Raw genomic sequence first — 17060 nt, 5'->3', positions numbered from 1 at the left:
GCTTGGTGCGTGGATTGCGGGAGTGGTGCACAGGCTCTCTGAGCAGCCCGAACGTAAAGGCTTCCCGGGCCGGGCAACAGCCAGATCAGACGCTGGCTGAGGCCGCCAATGGGGCACAAGCGGTGTTCAGGCGTGGAATGGCGGTCTTGTGGGCTGCACAGGACAGCGAGTCCCGCACGCTGGCGTCTTCCAATGCGCGGTGAAGGGCGAGACGAGACGAGGCGAGGCGCGGCGAGAGAGCGAGGCGAGTGAATGTGCAGTGCAGCAGTGTGCGGACAGGATCAAAAGGGATACTGGACAGACGCTGTGAAGTGGGTTGGAAGAGCAAAGAGTGAGCGAGAAGAATGCTTGCCTTGCAGGGAGCGGGCGGCGTGTGGATAAAAGGAGCATCAATATGTACTCATCATCCTGGCGCAGGTTGTAGTTATAGTATAAATCCTGGTTTTTTTTTCTTTCAAGTGGCAGAGGCCAGGCCCAGCTGATCGAAGGAAGAGCGCCAGGTCAGCCAAGCAAAGAAAACGAGCGAGAATTTAAAAAAGAGACCAGACGCAAGAAATAAAAGCACCAGACAAGATAAGCCTCAAGTGGCAGGACAGTTCCAGTCGGACGGGGGGGAGCGGAGGGAGAGTCTCTTTCTAGCTTTTTGTTTCTTTCTCCTACTCGCCTCCTCCTGGCGCCCCTGTCGCGATCGAGGCACAAGGAGCCAGGGGGGAGGGGGGTTCGCACAGAGAACCAACGACCCTGGAGCTGACGGCCAGCGACAATAACACATAGAGCTTGGCTCGCTAAGCGTCGCACGCCCGCAATAGCACCAGAAGAAGAATAACGGCGTTTCCTCGTCCATGGCGAATGGCAAAGACCGGCTCGGAAACATGACTTGCTGCCCATCTCGCGCCCGCCAAGCGGCTGCGTCATCGTGGGGCGGGCGATCAGACACGATACGCAGCCCAAGCAAGCGAGTCGACGTCCAGCACGCACCCAGAGCACCGGCCAAAGATGCCCCAGACGCTGGGCCGGGCGCACGAGTGGCGACAGCGACGCGGGCCAGACGACGCCGCAGCCACAGCCGCAGTCTGGCAAGCCTCACAAGCCCACCCAGGAGGAAGCAGAAGAGGTCGGGGCGTGGATTGAAGCAAGCGGCGCCGAGATGTCGTCCACCAGAGCAGAAAACACACACTTGCCCACGCCATTTACGGGCCCCTGGAGCGAGAAGGCGGGTGCGACCAGGTGTCCAGGTTCACCCCGGCCTCGTGGCCACGGACCCTGGCATGTCTCCCCTTTCCAAGAGTGCCTGTCTCTTGTCTTTCTGCAGCAGCCGGAAGCTTGTGCAGCACCACTATCCATGTCTTGCCTTGCCCACGCCTCGATCCAGAACAACAGAGAGACAGAGAGAGACATGGCCTAAACACCCAGTCACGCCAATGCCCTCACGGTCTCGTTGGCTGTACATCTCAGTGCTCTGTTCTACTCAAGAAACCTCAACGAAAAAAAAAGGGGAGAAGAAAACTACAACATGCGGGTTCATCGGTTGTTAAGGCTCGGGAATCCTTACTTCACCAGCACTCCGAAAATGTCCGTGCAGCCAAAACAGTGACATGAAAGTGGCAGACGGGCTCTCTCAGCCCTCGATTACACCCACAGAACAGCAATCCCTTCTGGTGCGGCCGCCGGGAAAACAATGAAGCCAGAGTTCCACCGATCATGCGGCCTCGCGGCCAACCGCCGATTCTCAACCAGCTTCCAACGCCCTCCACGTCTGCACAAGACAGCGGCAGCTCCTCGTCCCGCGCTTCTTCTCTGCTTCTCCTGCATCTTCTCTGCTGCGTCTCAGTTGCACATGAAACGCCTGTACCTGCATTCGCGAGTTGCTTAGACCAGTCCCGAGTGACTAGCAGTCGATCGGGTTCTCTTGCTCGGCGCTAAGAACCAGGTCCCTCCTCGGGCCAATTTTAGCACAGGACCCTTTCTCATGTCGTAGCCCAACGCCCGTACAAACCAACTAGTCGGTTTGGTCTACCGCTAGTTGGCTAACGAACTGGACCTGTGGAGTCTGAGAACATCATAGCGCCCTCTGCCCCGCCGAACTGCACCAACTCAGCACGTACGCTGGTCCACTCTTTGACACACACGGGCTGTCTCTGCTGACATCTACCCGCACTTGTTTCTCTGGGTCATGCTACCCAGGACCTCCAGTGCTACCATTGTCTTGTCCCCGCCCAACTCCATGATGCCCAAACACACACCAGCCCAAGAGTAACGGCCTTGCCAGTCTACAATTACATACACAACACACTATAGCGTGCTTGTGCCAAGTTGGCTAGTCAGCCAAAGGGGCCCGGCACCATACCAAAAACCCTCTCCTCCCCGTTTGAAGCCAACCAACCAAGTCCAAGTCTCTTGCATGTCTCGGTAAATCCCTCGCCATTCTCCTTTTTCTTTCCTCCCACTCTTATTTTGCCCATGTGCCGTGCTTGGTGTCTCTGCCCCAGACTAACTCCATGCAAGACATTCCCATACGAAGAAAAGAAGAGAAAAAACAACATGGCCAACACATCAATTGAAAAAAAAAAAACCTATAAAAAAACTAACACAGCCAAGCACACTCAACACTAACAGATGAGCACAGGCCTTCTCGGCCAGCCCTCCCCACCCCCTGTCCCCAGATCTACCAGACAAATACACACACAACACACATCCAAAGCCGCAAGCCACCGTCCCGTCCCCAGCGTCTCTCTCTCTCTCTCTCTCTGCTCTCTCTCTGTCGCCACAAGTATGTACAAATCCGCTGCCTGCTCCACTTTTGTCTTGCTGATCGACATCCAAATATCACCAGGTTTTAATCCTTTTCATGAAGTCTTGCTGGCTTTTCCTTGTTTGCTTTTCGCCTTGTGTCTCTGTTGGTCATCTTCTGGACTGCGTACATATCTGTCTGTGTTTGTGTTAGAGCCCCGTCCCATTTCCATCTTGTCCGTGTTTTGATTACCTCCGGCGTTAAACGTAAACACTACGCCGGCTGCAACAATCCCCCAAACACTTTCAATCAGCTATACCACACCCTCCATTTCACAGTTTTCAGCTCGCCAAACATCGCGAAATCACAGGGCCTTGGGCTGACTCCCCATAACTAACTAGTTATGTCATGCATGAGATCACTAACCACTAAGCAACGTAACCTAGTAGTCTAAAAGGCACCCCCCTTCCATCCACCAACCCCAGTCTAACCCTAATGTCCACTCAACCTCGCAGACAATGACACCCAAACTCTGCGCGGAACTCGGTTTTGTTCATCGTCTTGAGCACCTCCAGAGCCTCGAGAGCTGCGCGAAGCTTGGCGAGCCGCGCACTATCAGATTCGCCTGTGGCAACCACCCTGCCGTGCACCAGTATGCCAGCCACTACCTGCGACTCCTTGACCACCAACGCCCCAGCATCCAAGTCCACAGGCTGTTCTTTGACCACAACCTCCCAATCCTGGCAGCGGAAATCGGTTTGAAATTTCTTGACCAGGAACGTGACGGGTTGTTGGCTGGCGTACGAGTCGTAGAGTTGCATGTCCTCAAAGTACGGCCGGATGTACTGCGTGAAGAAATCATACACTGTCGAGTAGTTGTAGCCAGAGTCGACAAAAACCGCCCCCACATATGCTTCCACGATGTCAGGAAGACATTTGGGCGGTCGCAGAGAGTCGTCTGCCCAGTAGTTCTTCTCAACATACCCGGATCCTGAAACCTTTGCTTCTTCCTCTGCGACAGAACGTGCCGCCTGGAGTTGGTCCGAGTAAGATGCGATGCTTGCCATGATGTGTGCGCTTGTAGTAAGCAGGTAACTATGGAATCCAACCTCCACCGAGAGACAGCCCAAGAATCGGTTTGATACCATGGCCATCTTGTGCTCAGTCAGCCACTGTGGATCTGATCTGGGGAATGTCTTGTATAGAAAGTCAATCGTGGCCATGTCAAGCAACGCGTCGCCGAGAAACTCAAGGTTCTGGTAGTGCGGGACATCCTCCCACGGATAAGACGGATGCTTGAAGGCTGACCTGGCCAAGAGCGGATTCCGGAATTTATACCCAGTAATGTCACCTAGCTTGTTAGCGAAATCGGCCTGGGGGACTGTGGGGGTCGCTTGAAGCCAGGCCGGGGCCTTGTAAGCGTCAAAGTAGTCTTTGAAGGCCGTCATCCTGTGGTTCTCATGGTTCACCATTACCGTGACGGCCTTGACGGCCATGTCAAAGTTGCGAGCAGAGGTGGCCAGCCCATCAGGTGATTGAAAGGCAGACACATACGCAGCGCCAATGAAGGCCTCGCACACATCGGCAATTGACTTGTCGCCCAGGGCTTGCGAGCCTTGGATGTCTGTGGATTTTCCTTGCCTCAGCACCAGGCCCGTGGGGTACCAGCCTCGCCTATCGAATTTCTTGGTGCGGATAAACTCATGTAGTCCCAAGTCCATGGCATTATTGAACATGTTCTTGTTGGAAATAAGAATCATTCTCTCAACATGGTACTCAAACTCATTGGAGCTTGGCATTCGAGTGAACAGAGACACTGTCGTTGCCATTTTCAAAAAAGCATCTCCAAGGAACTCGAGACGCTCGTAGTCTTCATACGTACTGCCTTGCTCAGTTCTGTAGGATTCGGTATTTTCCTTGGTTTTTGTGAGAGCTGCCAGGGCAAGGTCTGGTCTAATCGTCAAGCCAAGCGTACAGCTAGCCTCTAGCGCAATTAGAGTGCTTTCGATACGGTGTATGATGGCTGGAAAGGTCCCGGCGATAGCCACAGTGGCGGGTGGAATCTAATTGATGAAAACTGTTAGACAGCACTCGAGCGACGAGTTGCCCAGGCAAAACTTACTGTCGAAATTTTCAATGGCTCCATAATCACAAAGCATGGCGAGTTTGTTTGTCCGTCATTGTCTCCGTCTCCAATCTCCTCAAGTAGGTTTCGTCTCAGAGACATTATTCGTCCTTCGACAACTAGCTGATTGTCTGACCAGGCTCTCTTGGCTCGGTTGGGCCCCCATATGCTGATGCTGTACTCTTTTATGTTGTGTGTAACGTTTCTCCAGGCGCGGAATCTTGGTTGAGGTGCTTCGCTAGGAATAGGGTCCAGTGGATGGAGGTCCGCTCTTACTCCTATGAGAAATAGCTTCCGACCTCCATCGTACGGGTCTATGCAGAACTTGTCAGCATAAAAGGCCTCTGGAGGTTTATTTCCAATTTGGAGGTACTCGTTTTCCTCGCAGACTTGCACTGTGTCCCAGTCGACTACATCATACAAGTTCATATTGACGGAAAGCGATTCGTGCGTCATGGTCGATGGTGCCAAAAAGTAAGGAAGCTCAGACTTGTCTGCAACAAAGTCTTTACTGAAGACATCACGAAATACTCGAAGTGTAAAGTTTTTGAGCTGTGGAATCTTCGAGCTCGGTACCGTTCCAATCAACGGGCGAATCTGGGCAGATGACTCTCGGTCTGGACCAAGAAAAAGATGTATGTCGGGAAGAGAAGGCATCTTTGCGTGAGAAAGAAGAATGAGAATGTTGGATCTTCGCTGGAGAGCGTCCGGGTTTGATAGCGTGATGGCCACGCCATTCAGCCAGTCTTTTGAAAACCCGTCGCCATTGACATTGTTCCAAAAGCTTGGCTTGACAATCATTTTGTAGACCTCTTTCTTCTTTTCGCTAATTGCTAATCGGGCGTTCCGCATGATAGGTAGCACCTTTTTGAAGATTGGCTCTAGGTTTTCATCAATGAAGCCTTGGTCAATGAGATTGACACACATCTGAAATGCTGCGGCGCACTTGGCGGAGGGCTTTGAGGCCTGTGGGGATCCTTTGCACGATGATATTGGTGAAGACGATGGGAGGTTAATATGACAGGAGAACTCTTTGCCCGATTGAATGACATGGTACTCTGGTCTGGGTATTTGTCCACATTGCCGCTGCTCGGTAGTTGCCAAGTGGGCTGTGAACTTTTCCAACACACTGACGCTTTCTACCCATCCCAGCCGTGCACCAGATGATGGTATTCTGTAGTTGATATGCGCGTGCTCTTGGAAATACCTGTTCAATGTCACAGACGGATCTGCTAGAATGCGGTCTTTCGGTAGCTGAGCACAGAATCTCCGAAGCACATCAGCGTTGCGCGCTGCAAAAGTTACTTTGCGCACGTGGTCGGCATTCCCGGCCTCCATCATGACATAGTACCGAGAGTCTTGATGTCTGGCTCGGCCTCTTGATTGTATGTACTGGATCATGGTGTTGTACAGATCGAAGCGAATCACCGTGTCGCAGTCGGGAATGTCCAGTCCTTCTTCCGCAACAGACGTTGCGAATAGGCAATTGAGCTTCCCCAGTCGGAATTTGTGAATAGTAATGTTCTGCTGGACATTTGACATTCCTGCTTTGCCAGGCGATACTCCAAACTAGTGCGGCATGTTGTTAGTCCCTGGTTCATGATGACGTGAAAGAAGGTTCTTACATACCAGAGGAGCGGCCCTAATCTCAAGCTTGTTGATTGCCGGTTGCTTGAAGAGATCGTCAAGCATGATTGCTGTGTATCTCATGTCCACGAAAACGATACACTTGTGTTCATCACCATGTTGGAAGAGATCACTGAGAACTTGTATCAGTGCCATCACCTTGGATGATAGATGCCGAGAACTGATCTCGAGCGGCTCGAGCCGGAGACTTCGAACTGCATCAGCTATGACTCGGATATCGTGAGCTGGAGCCACCTTTTCGCCAGCATATAAAGAGTCAACTGCCTCGCTCTTGGCCGTGAGTCGCAGTACATCTTCCTCAGTCACCCAAACTTTCCACAGTCGATCAACACACCAGGAGCCGAGGGTAGACACCGCCTGCTCAGAGAATACAAGAAGCTTTCTGAACTCTTGATTTCGGGCAAGAAACCGCGAAATTGTTTTGACAAAATCCGTCTGAGACGGAGGGTCCAGGAAATCGTACTGTATCTTGATCTGCTGGTGACCTCTGTCGGAGTCGTCTCTCAAGGTACCCCCCTCGACAGTGGCAATGGTGCTACACAGGAGATCTTCGAGATCTTGAGCCGCAAAGCGAACGTCGTCTTGGGTATCTACTGGCGATGCTGTCATACCCAAGATACGTGGCCGTGTAGCTTCTGCCTCACACAGATAAAAGTCCTTGATGATGCGTGCATAGGGGTGGTTCTTCTTGGCATGGTGAGCTTCATCCAAGACTAAAAGGTTTATCTGTGACATCTTGACGTAGGCGGATTCAAGGGCTCTGCGCAGAATTGCGGCTGTGCAAACAACAATCATGTTTTCCTTCATGGCCGTGGCCCATTCTTCCTTTGCCCATGAGCGGTTTGTCGAGCTACCCCAGATGTGTGTTGTTGGGTAGGGCAGGTTGTTTTTAATGACATGGTACTGTTGGTTAACAAGAGAAACTTTTTCAGCCTGGAATACGTCAGTGTACAGTTAAATAGAAGCCAAGGGGAGGGGGGGGGGGAAGATACCAAGAAGAAAGACACCCGCCTATCAAGCCCTTCCCCAGTGCGCTGAAGCTCCTGTTCTGCAGTGTATCGCAAGAGCAGGACCGATATCAACGTCTTGCCAGAGCCTGCAGCAAATAAAACGTTAATAGTTAATAGCGATGATTTTAGTCAACAGAGTCCAAGATTTTCATGTACCTGTATCAAGGACAATAATGGTATTTTGCTTTTTTGCCTTTTCAAAAAGATCAAGCTGGTATTCGCGAGGACTATCAATGATTCGCTGCTTTGCAGTTCGCATCAACCAACCAGCGGACCAGGGCTTCACCAATGCTGTGTTAGCACTAGAGCTGTCGGTTTTCTCCAGCTGCCGTTGCTGAAGAAAAGACGAGAAGGCAATATCATCGCGAGCTTTTTTATCCTCGTCGGAGGAGCTATTCTTCTGACGGCTGTTAGGATCGGCGGGCCTGCTATCTAGATGTACAGGTGGAGGAGGGCTGGATTCTTTCAGTCTGTCAGCTGTAACAATCGACGGTGGGCTCGAGCAAAGATCTTTGTTTGCTGATTGGACTTCATTATTGGAAGATGGAAGCAACAACGAATAGCCAGCTTCGCTGATTTGAGGCGAAGGGGGCGCAGAAAAAGTCATAAGATCGCTGTCCATGGCAATGGCACTCGGGGAAACGAGCTAGAAACCGGCGTGAAAAGTGGCAGATCGAAAGTGAATTGTATTTGGCAGAAAACCCTGGCATCTTTACAAGAGAATGCTTTGGAGGTTGAGATGAAAAACTTGTCGTGGTGTAACCTGTGAATAGACGAGTAGTTGCGTTATTCCATATCCAACCACTCATTACTCTCTGTGTAACAAAAGATCATGATAAGCAATCAGACAAACAAACCATTCTCCAAGTGGACGGTGAGATAGAAATAGGCATGGCACATAGAACATTAACCACAGTGAAGATACAAAACCAAAAGAGGTGTGTTGATATTGTTTAAATTTGTCTATGGATTTGAATGCGGTTATTCAACCAACCCAAGAAAAATGAAGCCTATCGGTGTCCAAGGGGACCCTAAAAGTATGAAAACGCCATTTATATACCATCCAACCATAATGTGTTCAACGCAAGCCCTGGAATGAAGAAAAGAAAAAAAGATGAATGCTGATATGAGTAAAAACAAATCACGAGGGCGTCAAGTGACAAGACGAAGACGGCCCATCTCTTTAGTCCTCCATGTCCTCTTGGACGCGGCGGACAACCTCAACCATCATGGGGTGAAGCTTCTCGTTAGCCTGGAGGCCGCAGACCTCGGAAACAACGTCGTGAGGGGCCTTCTCAGCCATGATCTTGGCAAGCTCGTGGCTCTCCTCGTCGCCCTCGACAGACTGGAAGCGCAGAGCCATCTCGGCGGCCTCAAGCAGACCAGTCACGTCGTGGCCCTTTTCGGCGAGCTCGGCAGCAGGGCCAATGAAGCGCTCCTTGCGGCTCAGCTTGCGAAGGGGGGCACGGCCAACACGCTCGACAGCATCCTCCAGATGGGGGTTGCCAATGCGCTTGATGATCTTCTCGGCGTAGGCCTTCTGGACCTCGGCATCAATGCCGTGCTTCTCGACAATCAGCTGGCTGGTGTGTTCAAGAGCGCGACGGACCTCGGTCATGATGCTCTTGTCCTGAAGGGCGTCGTAGACGGTAGCCTTCTGGCGGTTGTAACCGTGGTAGGCAGCAGTGGCGTGGCCAGTGTTGACAGTGTAAAGCTTGCGCTCAATAAAGGGAGACAGGTTGTCAACCCAGTTGACACCCTCAATGTGAGGAACAGCGTGGTCAGCAAAAGAAGTTCTCTCGACAACCCACTCGTAGAACTTCTCCAGAGTCACGTCCAGGCCAGCGTTGGGGTCCTGGGCGGGAACAATGCGGTCAATGGCAGAGTTGGCGTAGCGGGCACGGCTGTCGTGTCCCTCCAGGCGCTCTGCGGGGGTGTTCTTGGGGTCGCGGATGAAGGAAGCAAGAGTGTCGGTGGCACCGATGGCATTCTCGCAAGCAATGACAGCGAGGGGAGCACGGTCCGAAGATCTCTTGTCAATACCCTTGGCAATGACAGGGGCAATGAATCTGAGGATGTTGGGGCCAACGGAGCAGGTCACCAGGTCGGCAGTGGCAATCTCGTCAACGAGGTCCTGTTCATGGGTTCTGGAGTTGATGGCACGGTAGTTGGTGATGGTCTTTTCTGACGTGCCCTCGACGCCAACCTCGATGACCTTGTAGGAAGGGTTCTCGTTGAGAGAGTTGATCAGGGCGTCCTGGACGTCGGCGAAGACAACCTCGTAGCCAGACTCGTGCAGGAAGCAAGCGACAAAGCCACGGCCTAAAAAGAAGTGGGTGTTAGTTAAAATCCGGGGTTGGTGGGCAGATTTGTGGGGTACAATGCAATGCAGTGCAATGTAAGGTCATGTAATGCCATGCCATGTAGCCCGGGGCAAATCAGGGGCACATGAAGACTGGTGACGATGGGACGGTGCCAGGCGGGACAGGACATACCAATGTTTCCGGCACCGAAGTGGACGGCCTTGAGAGGAGCGGGGGCAGATTGAGAGCTCATGGTGGCGATGTGGAAATGAGGAAGTGGTTTAGGGGAAATGGAGAATACAAAGCGCTACGATGGGGGCGCTCGAGAGGAATAAAGATGTTTCGGAAGGAAAGCGAGAAAAGGTAGAATTGATGAATGCTGAGATGATGTGATGGAGATACAAGCAGCAATTTTGAGCACGAAAAAGAGGACTGGCCAAGTCCTTATATATTCGCAAAAAGGCAGGTGCGTTTCTGGCAAGCACGATGATGACGAGCCGTGCTTGCCAAGTTAGTACAAGTACCGCCGAGAGGGACGGATTCCTTGCAGAGCAGTTGCGTTTTGGCGATAGCAGCAGACCAAAACTACGGATACACCCACATCCATACATATCCATCCATGCTGCGCAGCCATGGCTTACATCTCGCTCAAGGTATACTTAGTGTGTTGATATACACGCAGGCTAAATAAATGCCAAGCTGGGAAATAGTAGGTAGACGGCCTTTGAAACGGGAGCAGAGCATGCAGCAGAAGAGGGCGGGCCCCACTCTGGCTGTGCTTAGACCAGGAGAGAGGTGACAGACTGTCTAAGCCTGGGCTATACAGACAATGTTCAGAGTAGAAGTAGAAGTACAGATACAGGTGCTCTGACATGACTTTTTTTGGCATCTGAACGGCAGGAATCCAAGTCGGGCCAACCACGGGCTACGGTGGGCTATAGTATACCGCCTGAGCCCATGCCCACCAAAGGCACACACTCGCTCACACACTCCGGCCTGTATGCCCTCTCCCGAAACTTCCAGAATCCAACAGAAAGCCACATACCTACACCAAGAGCCGTGTCTGCTCTGTTCTCTACTCGTCTTCCAAATCATATCTCGCGATAAGAGCTGGCAGACAGGATCCGCATTAGTCCCGATTCAGTCTAGACGTGCAACTTGAGCGATAACGTAAGGAGAGGGGGGGGCATGGGAGGCTGCTAGAATCAGGTTCGGTCGGTCGGGTGGCTCGTTTCATGCAGGATACTTGACAGTTGTCTCGAGGCGAGGGGTTAATTTTATCAGCACAAAACACACACACACACATATGCCATGTCACAGTCTCGGTCCGCCTTGACAACCAACGTCTCTTGTTCTCTTGCTCTCTTCCGCTGGGCTTGACTACCAGACATCAGATTGGCTGGCAACGCACCAACAACGTTGTATCGGCTACCGCACTCATACAGCCCAATAGCCGTCTGCAACATGCCCTGGGGCCAAATATTTGCGTACAGACAGCGCCAGTGACAGCGCCCCACCCAGCCTACACGGGCTCTTGTACCGAGCATGTACACCATGGCCCCGGCTTTCCTAACTCGCAGGGGTATTAGTGCCGTCTGGGGTACCCACAGGGTACTTACACCAGGCAAGCCATCTCGCCGCTGGCTGTCGTCCATAGGACCAGAGCACATAGCACCGGAAACTCCGCCGGGCGTCTCATGCATTCAAGGCTTTGCAGCCAATCTGACGAACTAGGGATGTTTTGAGCCTTCGGATCCTCTGAACCATACATGTGTAGCCAGTCATGTACTCACAACTAGTCAACTGCTTGTAACGATCTGTAGGTTTGTTGTCAATGCCTCAACGCGAATCATTCATCTTGCAGGACAGCCCCGAGCTGAGCTGGCGCCCGTTGCTTGGAACTGGGACTTGGAGATGGATTTACACCGGCCGGCCGACACTTGTGCAGCTCCTGATAGAGAGGTGTACATATGTATGTATGTATGTACATGCCCGGTTCACTCAGCCCTACTGAGCGAGAAAACTGGACAGCAGACTCGGATCCAGGGAGAGGTTGTTGACGTCAGAGAGGCTTTCAAGCAGCAGATCAGTTTAACCGGGATCCTTTCGCTACATAAAACAGCGAGCGTCCAAGGCCGGACAACGTGCTAATTTAATTCTCTTGATTCACATGCTGTGTCTGCTCTCGATTAGCCAACTAGAGCCTCTGGACAAATCCCTTGGGCAAAAATGGCCGCCCGCACTAGACTAAAAGTAACGATGGTGATGTGGTGCTGGGGCGTCCCAAAAAGCACTCATCCGCAGCAAACATGGAAACGTGAGCCGCACTATGTGCTCATGGCTGAAACGGGCGCGCAGAGCGTATGAAAACGACGAAAGATCTCGTCATGGTCCCATGGGCCGGGCTGGCATGTGGTATCACTACTCGCAGGACTTTTTTACTTTCTTCTTTTCCCGTGTACAGGTGCTACAAGAACATGCAACTTGGCACTGCAGAGCCACCACCGCCGAGATGTGTGGTTGAAAGTGGAAAGGCGAGCCCAAAAGGCCAAAGATATGCGTGCACCAGCCCGCTTTGACTAGAAGCAGCAGCTTTGTGCCTGGTGCTCGTGCTGGTGTGTCTGTCCATGATCTGTCTGCATTCCTGTCAACAGCCCCAAACGGCCCGACGGCCGAAGATTATCGTGGCAATGCGCGTGCATGTGCATGTGCGTCAGGTCCAATCTATGCTGCCTGTTGTTATCCATTGTCTGTACTCGGGCGAGTAGCCGCACACGTTGTGGTGGCAAGAGAGAGAAAAAGCCACATGCTGGGCTGGTTTAGCCATTCGTTAGAGCCTCAAGAACAATCCATTCTGTCGCTAGCTAGTCGTTGTTTGTTCTCGATGTGGAAGTTTAGCTATACGGCCCCATGATTGAAGCCAGCACGAATGAAAACAACATCAGAAGAGATAGGGTTAGTTTCAGCCTAACCCCCAGACAACCAGGGTCAGTGACTCTCTGTTTTGGCCGTAGTTGCTTGCATTGAGGCCAGCTGCAGCGACCATGGCCCCACTATAAAAGACTTGGCATGCGTCATTTAAATGGGGCTATTAGCATACCACGAGAATATTCAGGTGTGAGTTCTTTTTTTTTTCTTTTTTTTCTTGCTGTAAATCCCAGAGACATTGAATTGCCGGACATTTTGTTCTTTTGGCATTTCCAACGTCTGAACTGAATTGCCGGAGACATTGTGATGGGTGTTGTTTGGTGGCCCACTACGCATTCGTCTAGTGCCATGCGCCGAAATATATAACAAGCCGAGACAATGACTATACTATAACTACTTGGGCTCCACTGCGTCCAACACAGAAAGAAGAAAAAAGAAATCCGGGGAACCTCTGGGACTCCGGCGCTAGCTGCACAAACAAGGGCGGAGCACGCCTTAAAGGAACGCCCGTTCGTTCGTCAGTTCGTTTCGTTCTCATTCGTGTCTTCCCGGCTTGAGCCATGGCTGGCGCCGCCCTCTTTGTTTTGGCCTCAATAAAATAATCACGATCGTTGACATGCGACTTTTTTTTTTCTTTCCAGGGCAGCCCGTCAGCGACCGAGAAAAGAAAAAAAGTCCCCTCTCCCCTCCACAGCACCCATCTCGTAGTCATAGAAACTAAGTCCATCTCCATTCTACGGGCCGGAAACCTCCGCCGTCAACCAGACCGTGTGCCCTCAAGCAGATCCCTCAAGCGGGGCTGGCTCTTTGTCCCCGTCCACACAGTGGAGGCCTTGACATGGTACCCCGGCCGAATTAACGGCCACACTCTTGATTGAACAAAGCCCAGCCTCACGATGGCCATCATCCTTCCTGAAGGCGCCTCCCCGGGCATAATTCATTCGTATTATAATGGTGGTGGTTTGTGCTTATGTTGGCCACCATAGGACATATGCAGGGTCCCAACTCCCGATGTTGTGTGAAGGCTACCCACCAGGCCATCTTAAATGGACCGCATGCCAGGAAACCCAAGTAATAGGCCTGGATTTATCATAGTGGTAGGTAGACGTTGAAGAACTCAATCAATAATTCATCGCAGTATCTATCAATCTTGTGCCTGCACCTACATACTTATCGCCGTCCAATTGACCATATGAAAGAGGATCGTGTAGTATTGGCCCAGATCTGCCTTCTTATGCATGCCACAGAGTAGCATGATTATCGAAAAACATGGGCGATGGTGGCCAGGCCATGCAAACACAATCAACTACACATGCATCCGCCCACTTCAGTCCTCATATTACCATGTCTTCTTGCATCATGCTTGTATCGTGTTCATACTCTATCCTACAGTGTTGCCGTTTGCAAATTTGACAATCTGATAACCAACCCATTCCATACAGTGTACATGCTCCCCATACAGACAATCTCCTTTGTTGCAGCTATTTCTCTCTTCTACGCTGCCGATATTAGCTTACTGGGAAAACTGCTTGAAAGCAGAGATGAGGCTGCCGGTTGAGGCATCGTGGCCCGAGCCGTTGCCGGGCTCATCAAGCTCCTTGAGAATCTTCTTGGCGAGAACCTTGCCCAGCTCAACACCCCACTGGTCAAAGGAGTTGATGTCCCAGATAGCACCCTCGGTGAAGGTGAGATGCTCGTAGTAGACAATCAGAGCACCCAGCTCGGCAGGGCCAATAGTGCCACCAACCAGGATGCTAGTGGTAGGCCGGTTGCCCTGGAAGACCTTGTGGGAAACCAGGTTCTCTGGGCAGCCCTCGGCTCTGACCTGCTCGGCCGTCTTTCCGACCATCAGGGCTTCGGCCTGGGCCAGGTAGTTGGAAGCCAGCATCTTCTGGTGCAGGTTGTCCGAGATGGGGTTGTGCGACTTGGCAGCCAGAATGAAGTCGGTGGGGATCAGCTTGGTACCCTGGTGAACCAGCTGGAAGAAGGAGTGCTGGGCGTTGGTGCAAGGCTCGCCAAACAGAATGGGGCCTATATTCTTTGTGTTAGCAAGAGATGTGCGCCAAGTGAGAATAGTTCTTAAATAGTTGTAGATATTTACCAGTAGTATACTTGGCAGAAGAGCCATCAGAAGTCGCGGTCTTGCCGTTGGACTCCATAGAAAGCTGCTGCAGGTAAGCAGGGAAGCGGTGCAGGTACTGGTCGAAGCTACATGAAGAGAGTGGCGTAGATTAGCATTAACTGATCATCTACCACCATAACAATTCCTTGGGCGCGCAAACTCACGGAGCGACGAGGTGGGTCTGAGCATCATAGAAGTTAGAGTACCAGACGCTCAGCAGGCCACCCAGCACAGGAATGTTGTCCTTGAGAGGCGTGTTGCGGAAGTGGTTGTCCATCTCGTGAGCGCCCGACAGGAACTTGTGGAAGTTGTCAAAGCCAATGTACAGAGCAACACTCAGGCCAATGGCGCTCCAAACGGAGTAGCGGCCACCGACCCAGCTCTCGAAGCCGAACATGTTCTTGGGGTCAATGCCAAACTTGGTGACCTCGGCTTCGTTAGTCGAGAGAGCAACAAAGTGCTTGGCAATGTCGCCCTTGTTGGCAGTCTTTTGAAGGAACCACTTCTTGGCGGTGTTGGCGTTAGTGGTGGTTTCGGCAGTAGTGAAGGTCTTGGAAGCAATTAGGAATAGAGTCGTCTCGGGGTCGGAGCTAGCCAGCGCCTCGGCCATGTGAGTGCCATCAATGTTGGAGACAAAGTGAATGGTCATGTTGCGGTCAGAGTAGTGCTTGAGAGCCTCGGTCACCATAACAGGGCCACTATACGATCAAGGTTAGCACTTTTGGGAGCATCGTTTTGGGCCAAGGGTAGTGTAGAGACCTACAGATCCGAGCCACCAATACCGACGTTGACAATGTTGGTCAGCTTCTTACCGGTGAAGCCCTTCCACTCGCCACTGCGCACTTGCTCGGAGAAGATCTTCATGTGCTGCAGGACTTCGTTGACACCACCAGGCACGTTCATAACATCCACACCATCGACCTTCATGTCAACGCCGCCAACGTTGCGCAGAGCGGCGTGGTAGACAGCGCGCTCCTCGGTGAAGTTGATCTTCTCGCCAGCAAACATGGCATCGCGCTTCTTTTCCAAGCCAGCCTGCTCGGCCAGCTTGACCAGAAGACCGATGGTCTCCTCGGTAACCAGGTTCTTGCTAAAGTCGAACAAAATGTCATTGGTGGCGGCGCTCTTGAAGGTAGTGCTGAACTTTGAGAAGCGGCTGGCATCGCTAGCAAAGGCCTCCTTCAGGACAAAGGACTTGCCAGAGGTGTCGCGGTGGTTCTGGAGTTCGCTCCAGGCGGAAAGAGAGCTAGCGGGGGCCATTGTGAATTATGCGATTGAAGGTGTGGCGTAGTACACTATATGGCAATGCAGTTGATTTAGTAACGGAAGAACAGTAACAGACAGCTTGAAGATGTGGTCAAGTGGATAGACCAGTGGTTATATGGTTTCAGATAAGTAAAAAGAGGGGCGTTTGGTGGTGTTCTAAAGCAGCGTGATCCGATAATGGCATTGGGAAATGCGTGGACCTTGCATTGAAGGCACCAGTGGACAGATGCGAGGCCAGGAATGGCCAAGGTTCGCCTGCACCACTTTTCTGAGAATGCTTCGTGCAGTTGGAGCGCCATGGTCTGTGTGGGTTGAAGGAAGCCGACCCAGGTGGCGGCTATTATGCCGATATTTTGGGCCTGCGGCTGCACTTGCAGCATGGGAAAGCCATGGCAAATGAGAGCGACAAGGAGCCAGCTGCTGGAGAGGCTACGATGGGATCCTGGGAGCTAGAAGCCAGAGGAAGACTGGTAGGTCTAGGGCAGCCGGCGTAGGTCTGGGGCCCATGGGCGTAGCGGATGGAATTGGGCAGTAGTCGGGGCCCCATTGGATCCGGAGAAGAGCTTACCTTGGGAATGCGGGCACAGTGGCTTTGGTTGCGGCAAGGACAAACTAGACTATCGTCACAGGGTGGCTTTGATTTGAAGCTTGTATGCAAGAGAAAGAAAATGTAAAGCCCACTAGCTACAATGATTCACAGCACTGGGAGCCGAAAAAGCCATGCAGGCAAGCTTGGTGAGCTGATTCGCCAAGCCCCGCATTTTTTGCGGCTTAAAAGGTGGCGTGCGGGTCCGCTCCAATGAGAGGCCGATCCGCAGCGGGGTCAAACCACGAAGCTGTCAGGTATTCATTCATCCATTCAATCACTCATATATATGCCATGACTATATTGTGCACTTCTCAAACCACCGCAACGGCTGATGCGGCT

General features: G+C 52.0%; 3 protein-coding genes across 3 annotated transcripts; all 3 read right to left on the bottom strand.

The window, feature by feature from the left end:
* Positions 1-3234: 3234 nt before the first annotated feature.
* Positions 3235-8135, bottom strand: BROUX77_002707 (uncharacterized protein; the record flags this gene model as incomplete). The annotated part of the gene is made up of 5 exons (XM_073747277.1): positions 3235-4794; positions 4854-6425; positions 6486-7436; positions 7496-7599; positions 7670-8135. The coding sequence occupies 5 exons, from the start codon at positions 8133-8135 to the stop codon at positions 3235-3237; spliced, it is 4653 nt and encodes a 1550-aa protein (XP_073607789.1).
* A 561-nt stretch (positions 8136-8696) lies between these two features.
* On the bottom strand, positions 8697-10069 carry BROUX77_002706 (uncharacterized protein; the record flags this gene model as incomplete). The annotated part of the gene is made up of 2 exons (XM_073747276.1): positions 8697-9835; positions 10009-10069. The coding sequence occupies 2 exons, from the start codon at positions 10067-10069 to the stop codon at positions 8697-8699; spliced, it is 1200 nt and encodes a 399-aa protein (XP_073607788.1).
* A 4188-nt stretch (positions 10070-14257) lies between these two features.
* Positions 14258-16126, bottom strand: BROUX77_002705 (uncharacterized protein; the record flags this gene model as incomplete). Its single annotated transcript, XM_073747275.1, has 4 exons — positions 14258-14775; positions 14846-14952; positions 15031-15564; positions 15630-16126. 4 exons carry the CDS (start codon positions 16124-16126, stop codon positions 14258-14260), a joined length of 1656 nt encoding a protein of 551 aa, XP_073607787.1.
* Between the last annotated feature and the right edge of the window lie 934 nt (positions 16127-17060).

The sequence above is a fragment of the Berkeleyomyces rouxiae genome, assembly GCF_048999995.1.
Source record: "Berkeleyomyces rouxiae strain 22BRR77 chromosome Unknown BrBRR77_ptg000002l, whole genome shotgun sequence".
Taxonomy (NCBI): Eukaryota; Fungi; Ascomycota; class Sordariomycetes; order Microascales; family Ceratocystidaceae; genus Berkeleyomyces; species Berkeleyomyces rouxiae.
Note: the sequence above shows the minus strand (reverse complement) of the source record. Positions and strands in the feature narration are given on the sequence as shown.